Below are 15,905 nucleotides of genomic sequence, written 5' to 3'. Positions count from 1 at the left end.
TCTGATAATAGTTCGTTATTACAACTGATATGAACAACGTTATATAATTTGCTTATAGACTTTTTATAAACCTTATATTATTATGTCCCCGATATACACATGTATTTGAAGATGTGTATATATTGAAATGGAGGGAATCCAAGTCCATAGTTTTGGTCAAATATTCACAACTTACTTGGGATGAACTTTTGATTTAAACATTTTTAAAGTACCACAATCTTATTCACAACCCTATATTAAGTGAACCGGGATCTCAGAGGTTGAATAGGCTGAGAATTGTATAAATAAACTGCTGGTCTTAAGACATTGAAATAAGAGTAAGGGCGGAACTTAGCATATTATCATCATTCAACAACACTTCAACAATTCACAACAGTCTACTTAGGGTTCTCACTAAGTATAAAGTTGAAGTCTTATGTAAGGTTAGGTTAGATTTAAGTGGCAGTCTGCAATCAGACTCACTTAGACGTTTTCGTCCATTGTGATACCTCAGGAATAGAAGAAGGAGGAACCATCCAGATCGCTTTAAAAAGCCCAATAACTTGCGAATGTTCACATCCGCTAAATCAGACAGGTTCTCAAAGAAATGAGAACCTAAAGTGGAACTCCTTCTTACTGCTAGTGCGGAACACACACACACACAGAAGGTGTTCTTCTTCTCCGATGTCCTTACAAAATGTCCTTCTGCAAAAGTCGTTGCTGACAATCTTCAGTCTGTCAGCATGTATTCCGATTCGACAGTGCCCTATCATGACGGACACAATGACTGAGACGTTTGTTCTAGCCAATGACAGCAGAGCGGTAGACCTCTTCAATTCTAGATAAGGCCACATAGTTTTGGAATGCTCACAGCCCCCTCTTTGTGACCATCTATCATTCGTTGTCCTTTGGGACATACCTTTTCTTGAGAACCGAAAAGAATTCGGGAGAGATCTTGGATAGGAAAATTAACTGGAAATGCCACATTCAGGAGCATTGGGACTCAAAATTGGATCTTGATCCTTTTAAAATCCCCCTTAACTAGAAATATCCTCCGCGGTTCAAGTAGTGAAGAATAAGGGTTGAATAATGATTTGGTGGCGGATATTTTTATACCCACCACCATAGGTTGGGGGTATACTAATCTAGTCAATCCGTTTGTAACACCTCGAAATATTCGTCCAAGACCCCATAGAGTATATATATTCTTGATCTTATTGACGTTCTGAGTCGATCTAGCCATGTCCGTCTGTCAAAATCACGAAATATGAAATATGCTGCATATACTTAATATTGATGTAGGTCGTTGGGGATTGCAAATGGGCCATATCGGTTCAGATTTAGATATAGCTCCTATATAAACTGATCTCCCGATTTGACTTCTTGAGCCCCTAGAAGTCGCAATTTTTGTCCGATTTATCTGAAATTTTCCATGTAGGATTCTGTTATGATTTCAACAGCTGTGCCAAGTACGGTCCACATGGGCCTATAATCTGATATAGCTCCCATATAAACCGATGCCCCGATTTGAATTCTTGATCCCCTACAAGCCGCAATATTTGTCCGATTTTGTTGAAATTTTGCACAAAGTATTTTGTTATGACTTTCAATAACTCTGCTTAGTACGGTCTAAATCGGTCGAAACCCTGATATACCTCCCATATAAACCGATTTCACTTCTTAAGCCCTTACAAGCCGCAATTTTTGTCCGATTTTGCTGAAATTTTTCATGTAATGTTCTGCTATGACTTCCAACAACTGTGCATAGAACGGTCTAAATCGGTCTACAACCTAATTTAGCTCCCATATAAATCGATACCCCGATTTGAATTCTTGATCCCTTACAAATTGATCCGCAATTTTTATCCAGTTTATTCCAGTCTCTCGATAATCGTTGTTGTTCGACTCCTAGAAGCTTTAATTTTAGCTGCCATATGAACCGATCTCGGATCTTGACTTCTTGAGCCGCTAGAGGGCGCAATTATTATTCAATTGGTCTGAAATTTTGTATGAGGTGTTTTGTTATGACTTCCAAAAACTAAGCTTAGTATGGTTCAAATCGGTTCAAAACTTGTTACACCTGCCATATAAACCGATCTCGGATCTTGACTTCTTGAGCCGCTAGAGGGCGCAATTATTATCCAATTTGGCTGAAATTTTGTATGAAGTGGTTTGTTTTGGCTTCCAACAACTGTGCCAAATACGGTCTAAATCGGTTGATAACCTGATATAGCTGCCATATAAACCGATCTCCAGAATAGACTTCTTGAGCTTCTGGAGGGAGCAATTCTTATCCGATTTGGCTGAAAATTTGCGCATATAATATCCTACTATAGGGACGGGCGGTTCTTCGCCTCCTGCTTGGGTTTCTCCACTCCTCCTGTCTTTTTCTTTTATTCGTGTATAACCTCTAGTACGAGGTTTCACATTTTCTTCCCTTTCTCTCTCTAGGGTACCACAATGGGCCAAGCTGGCCTCCGAGTGAACTCACCTTTGGTGGGCGACCCATTCAACCTAACCTAACCTATGCTAATATAGCTGTCATATAAACCGTTCTCCTGATTTGACTTCTTGAGTCCTTGACGGAGTAATTCTTATTCACTTTGGCTGACATTTTGCGTATGTCATTTTGGTATGACTTCCAATCGTATATAAATCGGTTCATGACCTGATATAGCTGCCATATAAAGCGAATCTTCCAATTTGACTTTCTGAGCCTTTTGAAATTTTTGCCTGAAATTTTCGAGGTGATATTTTTCTATGACTTGTACGGCGTGACAACTACGGTCCATATCGGTCAATAATTTGATGTAGCCCATTTATACGAGGGTTGCCTTTTATATTTCGGGATCAGAGAATAAAAACAAATTTTACTCATCGATGATCGCTTTATTGTTTTTCAAAATATTTCCCATTCAGATGTTAACACTTTTGCATGCGTTTGAACCAATTGTCGAAGCATTTTTGCCACTCTGATTGAGGTATGTCCAAAACATGCATTCTGAACGCATCAACCGCTTCTTCTGGTTTCGAAAAACTTTGACCTCTCATTTTATTTTTTACATACGGAAATAAAAAGAAGTCATTCGGTGCCTAGTCAGGACTATACGGCATATGATTTATCAAATTGAGGTTTTCAGTGCTCAAAACTACAGTTGCTTGAGCCGATGTGTGAGAGCTCGTATTGTCGTGGTGAAGAGTTATCCGTCTCCGGCAGTTGGTTTTCCAGATTTCTTAGAAGAGACAACTGGCAAACAATTGGTTGTGTACCACTCAGAATTGGTTGTTCTGCCTTGTTCTAGTGGTACGATTGCAAGATGTTCAGTTTTTCCAAACAACAGCCGATCATTTGCTAGGAAGTGTTTCGTGCGCGAGGTTGGATTTGGCTCAGCTTGAAATACCCATACAGTCGACTGTTGTTTACTTTCGGGCTCATACGCTTAAATCCACGATTTAACACCTGTCACGATGCGTTTCGAAGCACCGTGATCATATTTTTGGAGCATTCCTTTCGACCAATCGGCACGAGCCTTTTTTTTGAGCGAGTGACATATTGTGCGGGATCCAAAGCGGACAAATTTTTTTGACGGTCAAGTTCATGCAATATTGAATGTATGCTGGTCCCACTAATGCCTAAGGTGGTCTTAGTCTCGCGATAGGTCACATGACAATCTTGCAATATCAGACGAGCTGAACCAAATTGGTCTTGAAGTGAACTACGGCCTTGGTTGAATTCACAAAATCATAGATAAACACTGGTCCTTGATGGATCTTCATCGCGAAAAATTTAATTTAAGTTCATCAATACACTGTTGTCGAGTCGAATCCACGTCGAAAGTTGTAAATAATAATCGCACGAAAATGTTCACGATTTGATTCTATTTTTTAGGCGAGACGAATCTTTTAAGTTACTGTAAACAATACAAATATCGCTCGTATGTCAAAACGTTCTGAGTACGTATAACCTTAAAAATTTCAAGCTTTACGATAGTGCTGTCAGTTGGCAGATTGCAACACAAGAGTTGTATAATCCCAAAATATATAAGGCAACCCTCGTACATACATGCTCCAGGACTAAATAATAATCGCACGAAAATGTTCACGATTTGATTCTATTTTTTAGGCGAGACGAATCTTTTAAGTTACTGTAAACAATACAAATATCGCTCGTATGTCAAAACGTTCTGAGTACGTATAAATATCGCTCGTATGTCAAAACGTTCTGAGTACGTATAACCTTAAAAATTTCAAGCTTTACGATAGAGCTGTCAGTTGGCAGATTGCAACACAAGAGTTGTATAATCCCAAAATATATAAGGCAACCCTCGTACATACATGCTCCAGGACTAAATAATAATCGCACGAAAATGTTCACGATTTGATTCTATTTTTTAGGCGAGACGAATCTTTTAAGTTACTGTAAACAATACAAATATCGCTCGTATGTCAAAACGTTCTGAGTACGTATAAATATCGCTCGTATGTCAAAACGTTCTGAGTACGTATAACCTTAAAAATTTCAAGCTTTACGATAGAGCTGTCAGTTGGCAGATTGCAACACAAGAGTTGTATAATCCCAAAATATATAAGGCAACCCTCGTACATACATGCTCAAGGACTAAATAATAATCGCACGAAAATGTTCACGATTTGATTCTATTTTTTAGGCGAGACGAATCTTTTAAGTTACTGTAAACAATACAAATATCGCTCGTATGTCAAAACGTTCTGAGTACGTATAACCTCAAAAATTTCAAGCTTTACGATTGAGCTGTCAGTTGGCAGATTACAACACAAGAGTTGTATAATCCCAAAATATATAAGGCAACCCTCGTACGTACATGCTCCAAGACTTTGGAAAGGCCTCCTTTTATGCGTTACACATTTTGGTCTGATGCAGATAATGTAGAAGGGGCAAAGAGTCCAAGAGGATTATCTTATGTTAAGAGATTCAGGTTTTTCTTATGATAGGTGATGGAAAATTGGTGTACCAAATATTTGATCAAAACTATGTGAGGGAATAATCCCTATTTTTTAAATATTACTAAATGTTATAAAACAAAAAACATATATTTTTATTATTATACTAAATTTAAATCGAAAAAACTTTAATATTATTATTAAGACTCCAAAAAAGCTTAAAACGCAAGCTTACCATATGAATTGTTTGGCAATATATGTTTCTATAATAGTTTTGTAAAAAAAAAAAAACTTTGTTGTAAAAAAGAAAAACGAAAAATCAAAATTTTGCAATTGGCCTTTTATAACTCTTAAAGAAAGAGCGTGTATATTTCGGTGTCCTTAAGTTTTGAGAGATTCGCAATCGCACACCACTACTACTACTACTACCACTCGGTGAAATCTTCCCAGTCTCCCTCAACATACTACACCAAAATCAAACCACATACTCTCTTTCAATCTCTTGCTGTGATCTTTTAGCAAACAAAGACATCATCACCAACACCAACACCAACACACACACACACCCATTCACACTCCCCCTTACTAGTTAGAAGAACATGAAAACACATTTTCCCTTCAACTCTCTACAACTGCTACTCTGACTATCACATCTATCCTACATTTCGCTTTTCCTTTTCCGAAAATCTTACGCAAAATTTTTTCCTTAGGTGGACTTAATATTTAACGAAGAAGGCTCATGTCCTTTGTGTAATAAGACATTCTCAAGGAAGTCCTCCTTGATAACACACATACGTAATCATGCGGCCGAAAGAAAATTTGTTTGTAATTATTGTAATAAAGGTAAATCCCAAGAAACACAAACAAAAAGGGGTAACCCTGGCAAAAAAAAAAAAAAAAATATTAAATTTTAAACTCTTCCCGGCTTTATACAAATCCCTTGTCTAGGTTTTACTCAAGCAGCCAATTTGCGGAATCATGAACGTATACATACCAACGATCGTCCGTATGTGTGTGTGGATTGTGGCAAAACGTTTACTCAGGTGAGTGTTGCCTAGTCGCTTGGAATTGTTTGCTATAGCTAACATCCTCTGTTGTTTTTTTTTCGCAGATTACCAACCTCAACAATCATCGACGACTGCATACGGGCGAACGGCCTTTTGTGTGCATCGAACCGGAGTGTGGACGCTCCTTTGCCCAGGTCACTAATCTCAATAATCACATGAAAACCCACCACAAAGTCCAGCAATACTGTTGCAATCAATGTCCGAAGAAATTCACCCAGGTCACCTCGCTCAATCAGCATCTGCAGGCACATGCGGGCATCACCGGCTACTATTGTCCCCGTTGTCCGGAGAAAACGTTCAAACAGCAATCGCAACTGCATACGCACATGAAAACGCACGGCCTGCAATATCCCTTCGAATGTACGAAATGTGATGAGAAATTCTTGCAGCAAACGCATCTGGAGACGCACTTGAAGATGCACGAAGAATTCAAATACAAATGCAATATCTGTCCGAGTTCGTTCAATCAGGAGTCACTGCTGAAAAAGCACGAGCAACGTCATTTAGAGGGCAGGTGCTGGCTAAAAGAACCTTTAAAGTTCAAAATGCTTAGATTTTCATGTAGACACCATGTGGCTTCTAGCTAAAGGAAGCTATTATCGGGTTTTTTTATTGCTTGATTTTGTTGTTGATGGTTTCAAGGTGTTTTCAGGCATAGCTTTAAATGCCTATATCCAGGATTTAAGGAACAGAACCGTTTTTATTCATAATCTAAGACTTGGTTAAGTAACTTTAGAATCAGCTTCAGCTCCTATCATGTCCTTAGATTACTGCCAACTAAGTCCATCTATGTGGTGGCATGGCAAACAATTAAGGATTTTGTAAGTAACATGGAACTCCTAACTTAGATTTTCTTTTTCGAGGTTGCCAGCACAATATAAGTAAACCAACACCGCGATGCCGCCCTCCGAACTGCGACGGGCTGTCTCCCCAGTTCTCATGTGGACCACCTCCATCAGGAGACAAAGATCCTACCAGAGCGAAGACATAACTACATGCTGTCTAAGCAATACCTTTTGGGTATTGCTTGTGGATAGATACCCACCGCCCAGAAGCCTTAAGGTAGATCTACACGATCTAGAGCGTGAGGTCCAGCGCTACAAGAGAGAACCTCTAGATCAAGCGGCATATCAAGCGGGTGTGAACAACATTCATGCAGACACGGTAGCAGACGCGTTAATTGGCTACCGGGTGAATGTAGTCCTTGGAGAACGACCGCCACCCATTGCACCCGAAGAAATCGACCTCCCCCGGCAAACCAGAGTGGTTCTGGCTCAATTACGTTCTGGCAGATGCAGCCGCCTCAATTCCCACAGAGCTAGGATTGGTGCCGACGTGCAAGATGTATGACCCGATTGTAACCAGGGACCGCACGATACACGTCACCTGTTTAACTGCCCGGCCAGACTCACTCGACTCAGACCCAGATCCCTGTGGACGCACCCCATCTTAGTCGCGGAGTTCCTGGGTCTTGACACTCAACAGAATCAAGCAGACGAAAGATAGTACACAATAAACTGCTACAACAACAACAACCACCACCGCGATATAATTTCTCCCACTCTGTATTTGATCCGTCCATGCTCTGCGTGTCAAAGTATGAGAGCAGTGCATATACCGAATGGCTAGTTTCAGTTTCACACTGGCTTATTAGAATTGCAAAGCGACTGCAGGCCGATGGTTGAACTGAGCATCCCAACAAAAGCGAGCACAATTTCGTCGTCCGAACGTTCTCTATGAGAATGTTTCCTAACCTAAGCCCAACTCTATGTTAGAAGTAAACGACAAAGTCATATAAGACAGAGTTTGAGATATCGGCCGGTGCTGGCCAAATCAAAACTGAAATTCCAGTGGAATTTCTTGAGAATTTCTAAGAGCTGTCATCCTGTTTGTTACGTCATATAACTTTAATTTGCCATACCAGCACAGTATAAGTTAACCATCACCGTGATATTATTTCTCCCACTCTGTATTTGATCCGCCCATGCTCTGCGTTTCAAAGTATGAGAGCAGTGCAAATACCGAATGGTGAGTTTCCGTTGCACACTGGCTTATTAGAATTGCAGAGCGACTGCTGGCCGATGGTTGAACTGAGTATCCAAACAAAAGCGAGGCCAATTTCATCGTCCGAACGTTCTCTATGAGAATGTTTTCTAACCTAAGCCCAACTCTATGTTAGAAGTAAACGACAAAGTCATATAAGACAGAGTTTGAGATATCGGCCGGTGCTGGCCATATCAAAAATGAAATTCCAGTGGAATTTCTTGAGAATTTCTAAGAGCTGTCAACCTGTTTGTGGCGTCATATAACTTTAATTTGCCATACCAGCACAGTATAAGTTAACCACCACCGCGATATAATTTCTCCCACTCTGTATTTGGTCTGACCATGCTCTGCGTGTCAAAGTATGAGAGCAGTGCAAATACCGAATGGTGAGTTTCCGTTGCACACTGGCTTATTAGAATTGCAGAGCGACTGCTGGCCGATGGTTGAACTGAGTATCCAAACAAAGGGTGTTCTCTTTATACTCCAAGACTGTTCGAGACCTTACCGTCCTGATGGCCAGTTTACTGTACCTAAAGATGTCCACACTCGACGTCCTCGCGATAACACCACACTACCTCATACATTCCGTGATCGCCCGGGTTTTTGGCCTGCAGGACCCTATTATGGTCAGACAGATCAGATATGGTCAAAACAGGTCAGATATGGTCAAAACAGATCTCAGTTCTTGGGTTCTCAATGTAAATCCCCAGGCCCACTCTTTCCTCTAGCTTTGATCCATCCGTGTAACATGATCTTCCAGATGGCAATACTAGGATTCCGTCATTCCAAGACTGTGCTGCGCACTCGACCTCAAGTGTTGTCTCAGGCATCCGATCGGAAACCGTTTCCCCTTCTTCCAGGATCTCTATCGTCGCCTCGATTATACCGCGATGGTATGAGCTGCTCCCATCCCCAATCCATTCTCCCATCGCCTTAAGTCTCATAGCCGCAGTGTTTGCCTCACATTTTATTTGTCGGATATCTAGAATAGTATCCAGTGCCCTAGTGGGCGTGATGCTCATCGCTCCGCCTATGTCAAGATACCATGTTCTCTGAACTTGTTGTATGGTCCTAATGTTGCACTTTTTCTCCATAGCAGTACACCAAATTACTGAGGCGTAAGTAAGAATAGGTCTAATCACGCTTCTGTAGAGCCAGTGGACTATCCTCGGATTCAGACCCCATTTAGAGTCAGTCTACATAGTGCCCAAAGTCTGTAAGTTTTCTCAGTACGCTCCTGAATGTGATACTTTCAGTTCAGTTTCCTGTCCAAGATCACTCCTAAGTATTTGACCTTGTCAGACATGGAAATCGTTTTTCATTGAGGAAATGTGGTGCATTAAATTGTCCCACCTTCGTCTTCCTCGTGAACATGCATATTTCAGTTTTCTCCGGCTTCACATTGAGACCTCTGGCTCTAGCCGAGTCGTATGCCATCTGCAAGACCCTTTCGGCTCTTCCTTACCCCTTAGAAATCAGATTTCAGTCTTTTCTGGGTTAACATTGAGGCATTGAGCCCAGCCCAGTATGCCATCTGCAAGACTCTTTCGGCATTTCCGAATAGCTGATTCGGATATTAACCAACAGTAGAAGTGTAAGAACATCGTCTGTTTAAATCATTTCTCAATCAGTATCCGTAATGGGTTATTTACGGTGGTCGCCCATAGCAGTGGCAATAGAATGCCACCCTGTGGTGTGCCTTGCGCCACTTTCTCCCTGATATTTATGCCATGGGACACACAATTTATCTTCCTGTCCCTTAGCATATGGTTTATCCAGTCTCTAAGGACCGGGTCAACCCGGTACTGGACTAAGCCCCATCGATGTCAATGCATACCGCCAGTGTGTACATTTTGGCATCGAAGGATGCCATCTATTTTATGCACAACCTTGTGCAGGGCATTCTCCACCGACCTTCCCCTGACATAGGCATGCTGTTTGCATTTGAGCAGTTGGTCTGTCTCATCTTCGACTCCCTGGTCGTTAGGCTTCATTGAGATTCCTGTCCCTGCATTGCCTGATATTCCAATATAAGGATCTTTGCCTATCCTAGTCTTTCGAGTCTTGAGAAAGTCGTTGATGGTTCCATCGTTGGGTCCCTGTTCGTTAGCATGTGTTGAGTCTCTCGCACCTCGACTGTCTGATATTTTAGTATTAGGATCTTTACTTATCCTTGAATTCCCAATATTGAGAGAGTCAGTGATATTCTCGTTGTCGGCTCCCTGTCTGTTGGGCGGTATTAAGTCATCTGCCACTGCACGGTATGATGTCCCAATATGAGGATCTTTGCTGGATAAGGAGAGTTCCCTCCTGTGAAAGACCTCCCATTTCTCTGGTGAGGCTTTTCACTTAAACTTGGTTTTGCTTGGCCAAGAATCCGAACATGAGTTCCGTCGCGAATTTGCTGCCCCATCCCTTGATGAAGACCCTTGCCTTTGTAAGCTGGGGGTTGTCCACCTTTCTTGCCAGGTCGAGCTTTGCGCCCCAGGGAGTGTGGATACTTCCGACGAGGTTTTTGACGGCATCAATACATTCTTTTGACGCAAAATGCAGCGTAAAGATGTCCTCTCTATACACGCAGTCATGTTGTTGTTGTAGCCACGAGGATCGCCACCTCCACATGAGGTGAGGCAAGCTCTCTCCGGCCAAAGGACCGATCGTCACGGGAACAGGCTGGTCATTGGTTATTTAAAGGCCCCATTAACCCGTCTTGTCATATCGAGCATCATAGCCACTCAGTATTTGTATATGAGCCACTGCCGCCCGGCCTCTCACTGAGACTCTCCACTAGATACCGCTGATTGTTCGTCACTGTCGTTGCAGCTAATCCGTGTGAAGCATTCCACTACCCGCAACCTGTGAACGCGCCCGATAGCTCGCAGCTTATCTTCACGTGACAGCAATGAACACCACAGATCAGACCTCAATTTTCCAGCCTGTGTGGTGCTCACAGCTTTCCCGTGACGAGCATAATTTGTATGGGGATCCCTCTTCAGAGTTCCACACATGTTCAAAAATCCGCTCATTAACCAGATCCTCCACTTGATATCGGTGTTGTGGTGAAATCCTTCCTGATACACTGCCGTTATCGATGGCTGCATACGTCAGCTCATCTCTGGTGTGCTTCCGTCAATCTAGCGTAAGAGGGCGGCTTCTTACTTTTTTGGTGATCATTTTCTCCTTTCGTGATGGCTTTGGAGTCCTTTTGGAAATCGCAGACCTCCATGAATATTCGGGGGTTGTGCATGCTTCCTTCGTTCCTGCTCCGACTTTGTCTCCCTCCACAAGAAACTAACTGGAGTCTCCGTTGCGGGAGGACTGGATTGGTCTTTCCAGAGTACTTGAAAGCGGGGAGCTCTTTTTCAGCGTTGTAGAATCGGAAGATCTGATTCTCTTTTCAGCTTTCGTAGAAGCGCCTGGAATGCCAGCAGTTCTTTCCCTTCCAGCATCCTAGACTTTCGCCCGATTGCACTATCGGTGCATACTCCTCTGTCCCCTTCGTCATGCCCCGGATTGCTTTCTTGGTCATCTTGTGAGGTTAGCAAAGCCCTCGCTCACTTCTGCTGTTATCCCGCTGTCTTCATCTCTCGATTTGATTCTCTTTCCAGCTTTCGTAGAAGTGGCTGGAATGCCAGCAGTTCTTTCCCTTCCAGCATCCTAGACTTTCGCCCGATTGCGCTATCGGTGCATACTCCTCTGTCTCCTTCGTCATGCCTCGGATTGCCTTCTTGGTCATCTTGTGAAGTTAGCAAAACCCTCCCTCACTTCTGTCGTCAACCTGCTGTCTTCATCTTTCGATTCAGCTGCGGTGGCTGTTTCATTGCCATCTGAATCGGAAACATCACCTTTACTAAAAAGCTGGAGACGAATTTCGCATCCCTCTGGTTTACCCGTCTCTTCCTCATTAGTTAGTCTGACGTCATTTAGATTGTCCAAGCATAGAAGACATTGACGAATATGTCATCAGGATTACGACTGCACTGGTGGGGTCCTTCGAAGATAGTTGTCCTCTTCGGTAAAGGAAATCAGCCCAAGAAAACTCCTGAATGACCAGGGAGATTCGCAATATTGGGAAAGAGGTTCGCAGACTTTTTGACAGAGCACGTCGTAAAAAAGCGGAAGCTTAATGGGATGTGCATTACACCCGGCTCAAGGAAGATTACCAGAGCGACAAATCGTTTGGGTGCGGGGCCAAAACGGAGTAAGGGATTTGGCGGTGAAGGCCAGAGGACTGCCGTCAATAAACTTGGTTAACCCGAAGCCTTTCGGGTCGACGCAGTCCGAGTTAAGGCAGTAGACGACGAATGCGCATTCAACATTGTGGAACAGCGAAACGCTCGGTAGGACGGCGAAAATCCTATGGGGGGATTTAGGTCGTGAAAAGACGAGTCCATTACTGAAAGGAAGCAAGAAGTAGATCAGTATAGCTATTGGTATCACAACGGGACACATAGGACTGCGAGCTCATTTATGTAAAATCGGTGCGGCAAGTGATAGCATGTGTAGCACATGCGGGGAAGATGATGAGACATTGCCTTTGTCATTGTCCGGCTTTTGCGTCTAACAGATTAACTTAGGGGGGTGGTGTGGAGGGACCCCAACGGAATTTCTAACTTAAAACTGTTCTTTTTAGAGGTTACTTTAGAATTTTTTTTAGCGCATAAAAAGCCGATTACTGGCTTAGGTGTATGCCCATAGTGGTATGGGGCGGATTAATATCTGTACCCTCTTTTCAACCTAACCTAGTCTGACGACTGGTTGTGCGCTTGAGGCATTACCCTCGACTACGGTTGCCAATGCACCCACGCCTATAGGAGGAGTGAACAACATGCTACGGTCTGATGCAGCTATTGGGTCTTTGGAATCTATTTTTAGTCTACTCCTAGAAGGCTTTAACATTTTTCGTAATAGGAGACACATATTTTTCTTTAAGGAACAAAATGAAAATACGTTCGCCTAATACTTAAAAAAGTTCCACAGTTTTGTATCTCCATTTGCGATTTCTTTTGTCGTTGCTTTTTTTATACCCACCACCCAAGAATGGGGGTATATTCATTTTGTCATTCCGTTTGCAACACATCGAAATATCCATTTCCGTCCCTATAAAGTATATATATTCTTGATCAGCGTAAAAATCTAAGACGATCTAGACGTGTCCGTCTGTCCGTCTGTCTGTTGAAATCACGCTACAGTCTTTAAAAATAGAGATATTGAGCTGAAATTTTGCACAGATTCTTTTTTTTTGTCCATAAGCAGGTTAAATTCGAAGATAGTTTATATCGGACTATATCTTGATATAGCCCCCATATAGACCGATCCGCCGATTTAGGGTCTTAGGCCAATAAAGGCCACATTTATTATCCGATTTTGCTGAAATTTGGGACAGTGAGTTGCGTTAGGCCCTTCGACATCCTTCGTCAATTTGGCCCAGATCGGTCCAGATGTGGATATAGCTGCCATATAGACCGATCCTCCGATTTAGGGTCTTAGGCCCATAAAAGCCATATTTATTATCCGATTTTGCTGAAATTTGGGACAGTGAGTTGTGTTGAGCCCTTCTACATCTTTCGTCATTTTGGCCCAGATCGGTTCAGATTTGGATATTGCTGCCATATAGACCGATCCCCAGATTTAGGGTCTTAGGCCCATTAAAGCCGCATTTATTATCCGATTTTGCTGAAATTTGGGTCAGTGAGTTGCCTTAGGCTCTTCGACATCTTTCTTCAATTTGGCACTGATTGGTTCAGATTTGGATATAGCTGCCATATAGACCGATCTCTCGATTTAAGGTTTGGGGCCCATAAAAAGCGCATTTATTGTCCTATGTCGCCGAAATTTGGCATAGTGAGGTGTGTTGGGCTCTTCGATGTTGGTCTTCAATTTGGCTCAGATCGAAACAGATTTCGATATAGCGGTTGATCAATGACTTGTACTTATAAGCATTTGGTCTAAATCGTTTGATATGTCTATATAGCTGCTATGGGGCATTAGGTATGCATTTTTCACTGGATTTTGACGAAAGGTTGTTCACATATATACCCGAGGTGGTGGGTATCCAAAGTTCGGCCCGGCCAAACTTAACGCCTTTTTACTTGTTCATTTCCACTTTTCAGTGAAGACTCCGTTGTACTTATCAATGGCAAAATCAAGTAATCTAGTAATAATTTTTTTTTTGAATCTTGTTATCCCTTTTTTATATCCTCCCTCGTATCAATCCAGAATAATCTAATCTAAATTGTTTTCTATCTTTCTACACATACAGATACCTCACTTGCCCTGTGGCCAGTTGTAATGAGGCCTTTGCTGTTCGCCAACATCTCTCGAAACATTTGTTAAATAGTCACTCACATACGGAATTACCGCCTCCGAAACGCTCCAAGAAATGCATAACACTACAACCGCCTCAACAACCATTGGCTATGGTGGGCCAGCCATTGTCGCTGCAACATGCTCCCCAACGTATGTTTATCAAAAACGAAGATGATGATTAAGAAAAAAACAAAAAAAAAAAACGAAAGAATAAAAACTAAAACATCCCCCCCCCCCCTCTTCAACACTCACACACACACACACACACATAAAACATCCCAAAACAAAAATCCCCCAGAAAGAAACAGCCATCCCTTCGCCTGCCGGCCCGCCCGCCCGCCCGCCAACCCCCAACAAATATCCCACAAAACACCAACTCTATCTCCCCACTATTTCTTTAACATTTTAATTTAAACATTAAAACTAATTGATAGTTATTCTCTAATTAATAATCTACTTACGGTATAATTAACACCCACACAATCAACCACTTGCAATAGAGATTTTTGAAATTCTTCACACGTTGTTATTTTGATAAAGGAAAAAGAAACGAAACGAAACGAAATGAAAAAAAAACTTGTGTGAGCATTGTAAACCAACCAACCCATGCCTCCAAAACCACCCCTGCTTCTTCATGCATTAAATTGTCTTTGGTTTTGTTTTTGTATTGTACAAAATTTTTAAATTTTGAATGCAGCAAGAAGAGCACGCAGCCGTGGAGTGTGGAGCGAAAAGTTTTAAATGGATTTAATTATTACTAAGTGTATAAATATACAAAATTTATACAAAATGTCATGTATAAAGTTATAGAATAAATTGAACATTTTCCAAGTCTGATGATGTGACTATGTGTGAAATGTGTAGACTTTAACAGTGAACAAGTATTAAACGCGTGCTAAGTTCGGCCGGGCCGAATCTTATATACCCTCCACCATGGATCGCATTTGTCGAGTTCTTTTCCCGGCATCTCTTCTTAGGCAAAACAAGGATATAAGAAAAGATTTGCTCTGCTATTAGAGTGATATCAAAATATGGTCCAGTTTGGGCCACAATTAAATTATATGTTGGAGACCTGTGTCAGCCAATTCGAAAAGAATTGCGCCCTTTGGGGGCTCAAGAAGTAAAATAGAGAGATTGATTTATATGGGAGCTGTATCGCGATATAGACCAATTCAGACCATAATAAACACGTATGTTGATGGTCAAGAGAGGATCCGTCGTACAAAATCTCAGGCAAATCGGATAATAATTGCGCCCTCTAGAGGCTCAAAAAGTCAAGATCCCAGATCGGTTTATATGACAGCTATATCAGGTTATGAACCGATTTGAACCATACTTGGCAATGTAGTTGGATATCATAACGAAATACTTCATGCAAAAATTCATTCTAATCAGATAAGAATTGCGGCCTTTAGAGGCTCAAGAAGTCAAGACCCAAGATCGGTTTATATGGCAGCTATATCAAAACATAGACCGATTTGAACCATACTGAGCACAATTGTTGAATATCATAACAAAATACGTCCTGCGAAATTTCATTCCAATCGGATAAGAATTGCACACTCTAGTGGCTCAAGAAGTCAA

At 41.8% G+C, this 15,905-nt stretch overlaps 1 protein-coding gene across 4 annotated transcripts in view; it reads left to right on the top strand.

Annotated features, from left to right (window-relative positions):
• LOC106082109 (zinc finger protein 154) overlaps positions 1-15,905 on the top strand; it is a 115,040-nt gene that overhangs the window by 82,347 nt on the left and 16,788 nt on the right. For all 4 annotated transcript variants that reach the window (XM_013244443.2, XM_013244442.2, XM_013244444.2 and 1 more), the window contains 4 exons: positions 5,610-5,742; positions 5,848-5,942; positions 6,011-6,480; positions 14,275-14,471. In XM_013244443.2, coding sequence (XP_013099897.1) covers positions 5,610-5,742; positions 5,848-5,942; positions 6,011-6,480; positions 14,275-14,471 — 895 coding nt within the window. The remainder of the gene's footprint in view (positions 1-5,609; positions 5,743-5,847; positions 5,943-6,010; positions 6,481-14,274; positions 14,472-15,905) is intronic.

The sequence above is a fragment of the Stomoxys calcitrans genome, chromosome 4 (genome assembly GCF_963082655.1).
Source record: "Stomoxys calcitrans chromosome 4, idStoCalc2.1, whole genome shotgun sequence".
In the NCBI taxonomy this organism is placed as follows: Eukaryota; Metazoa; Arthropoda; class Insecta; order Diptera; family Muscidae; genus Stomoxys; species Stomoxys calcitrans.
This window is presented reverse-complemented; position numbering and strand designations above follow the sequence as displayed.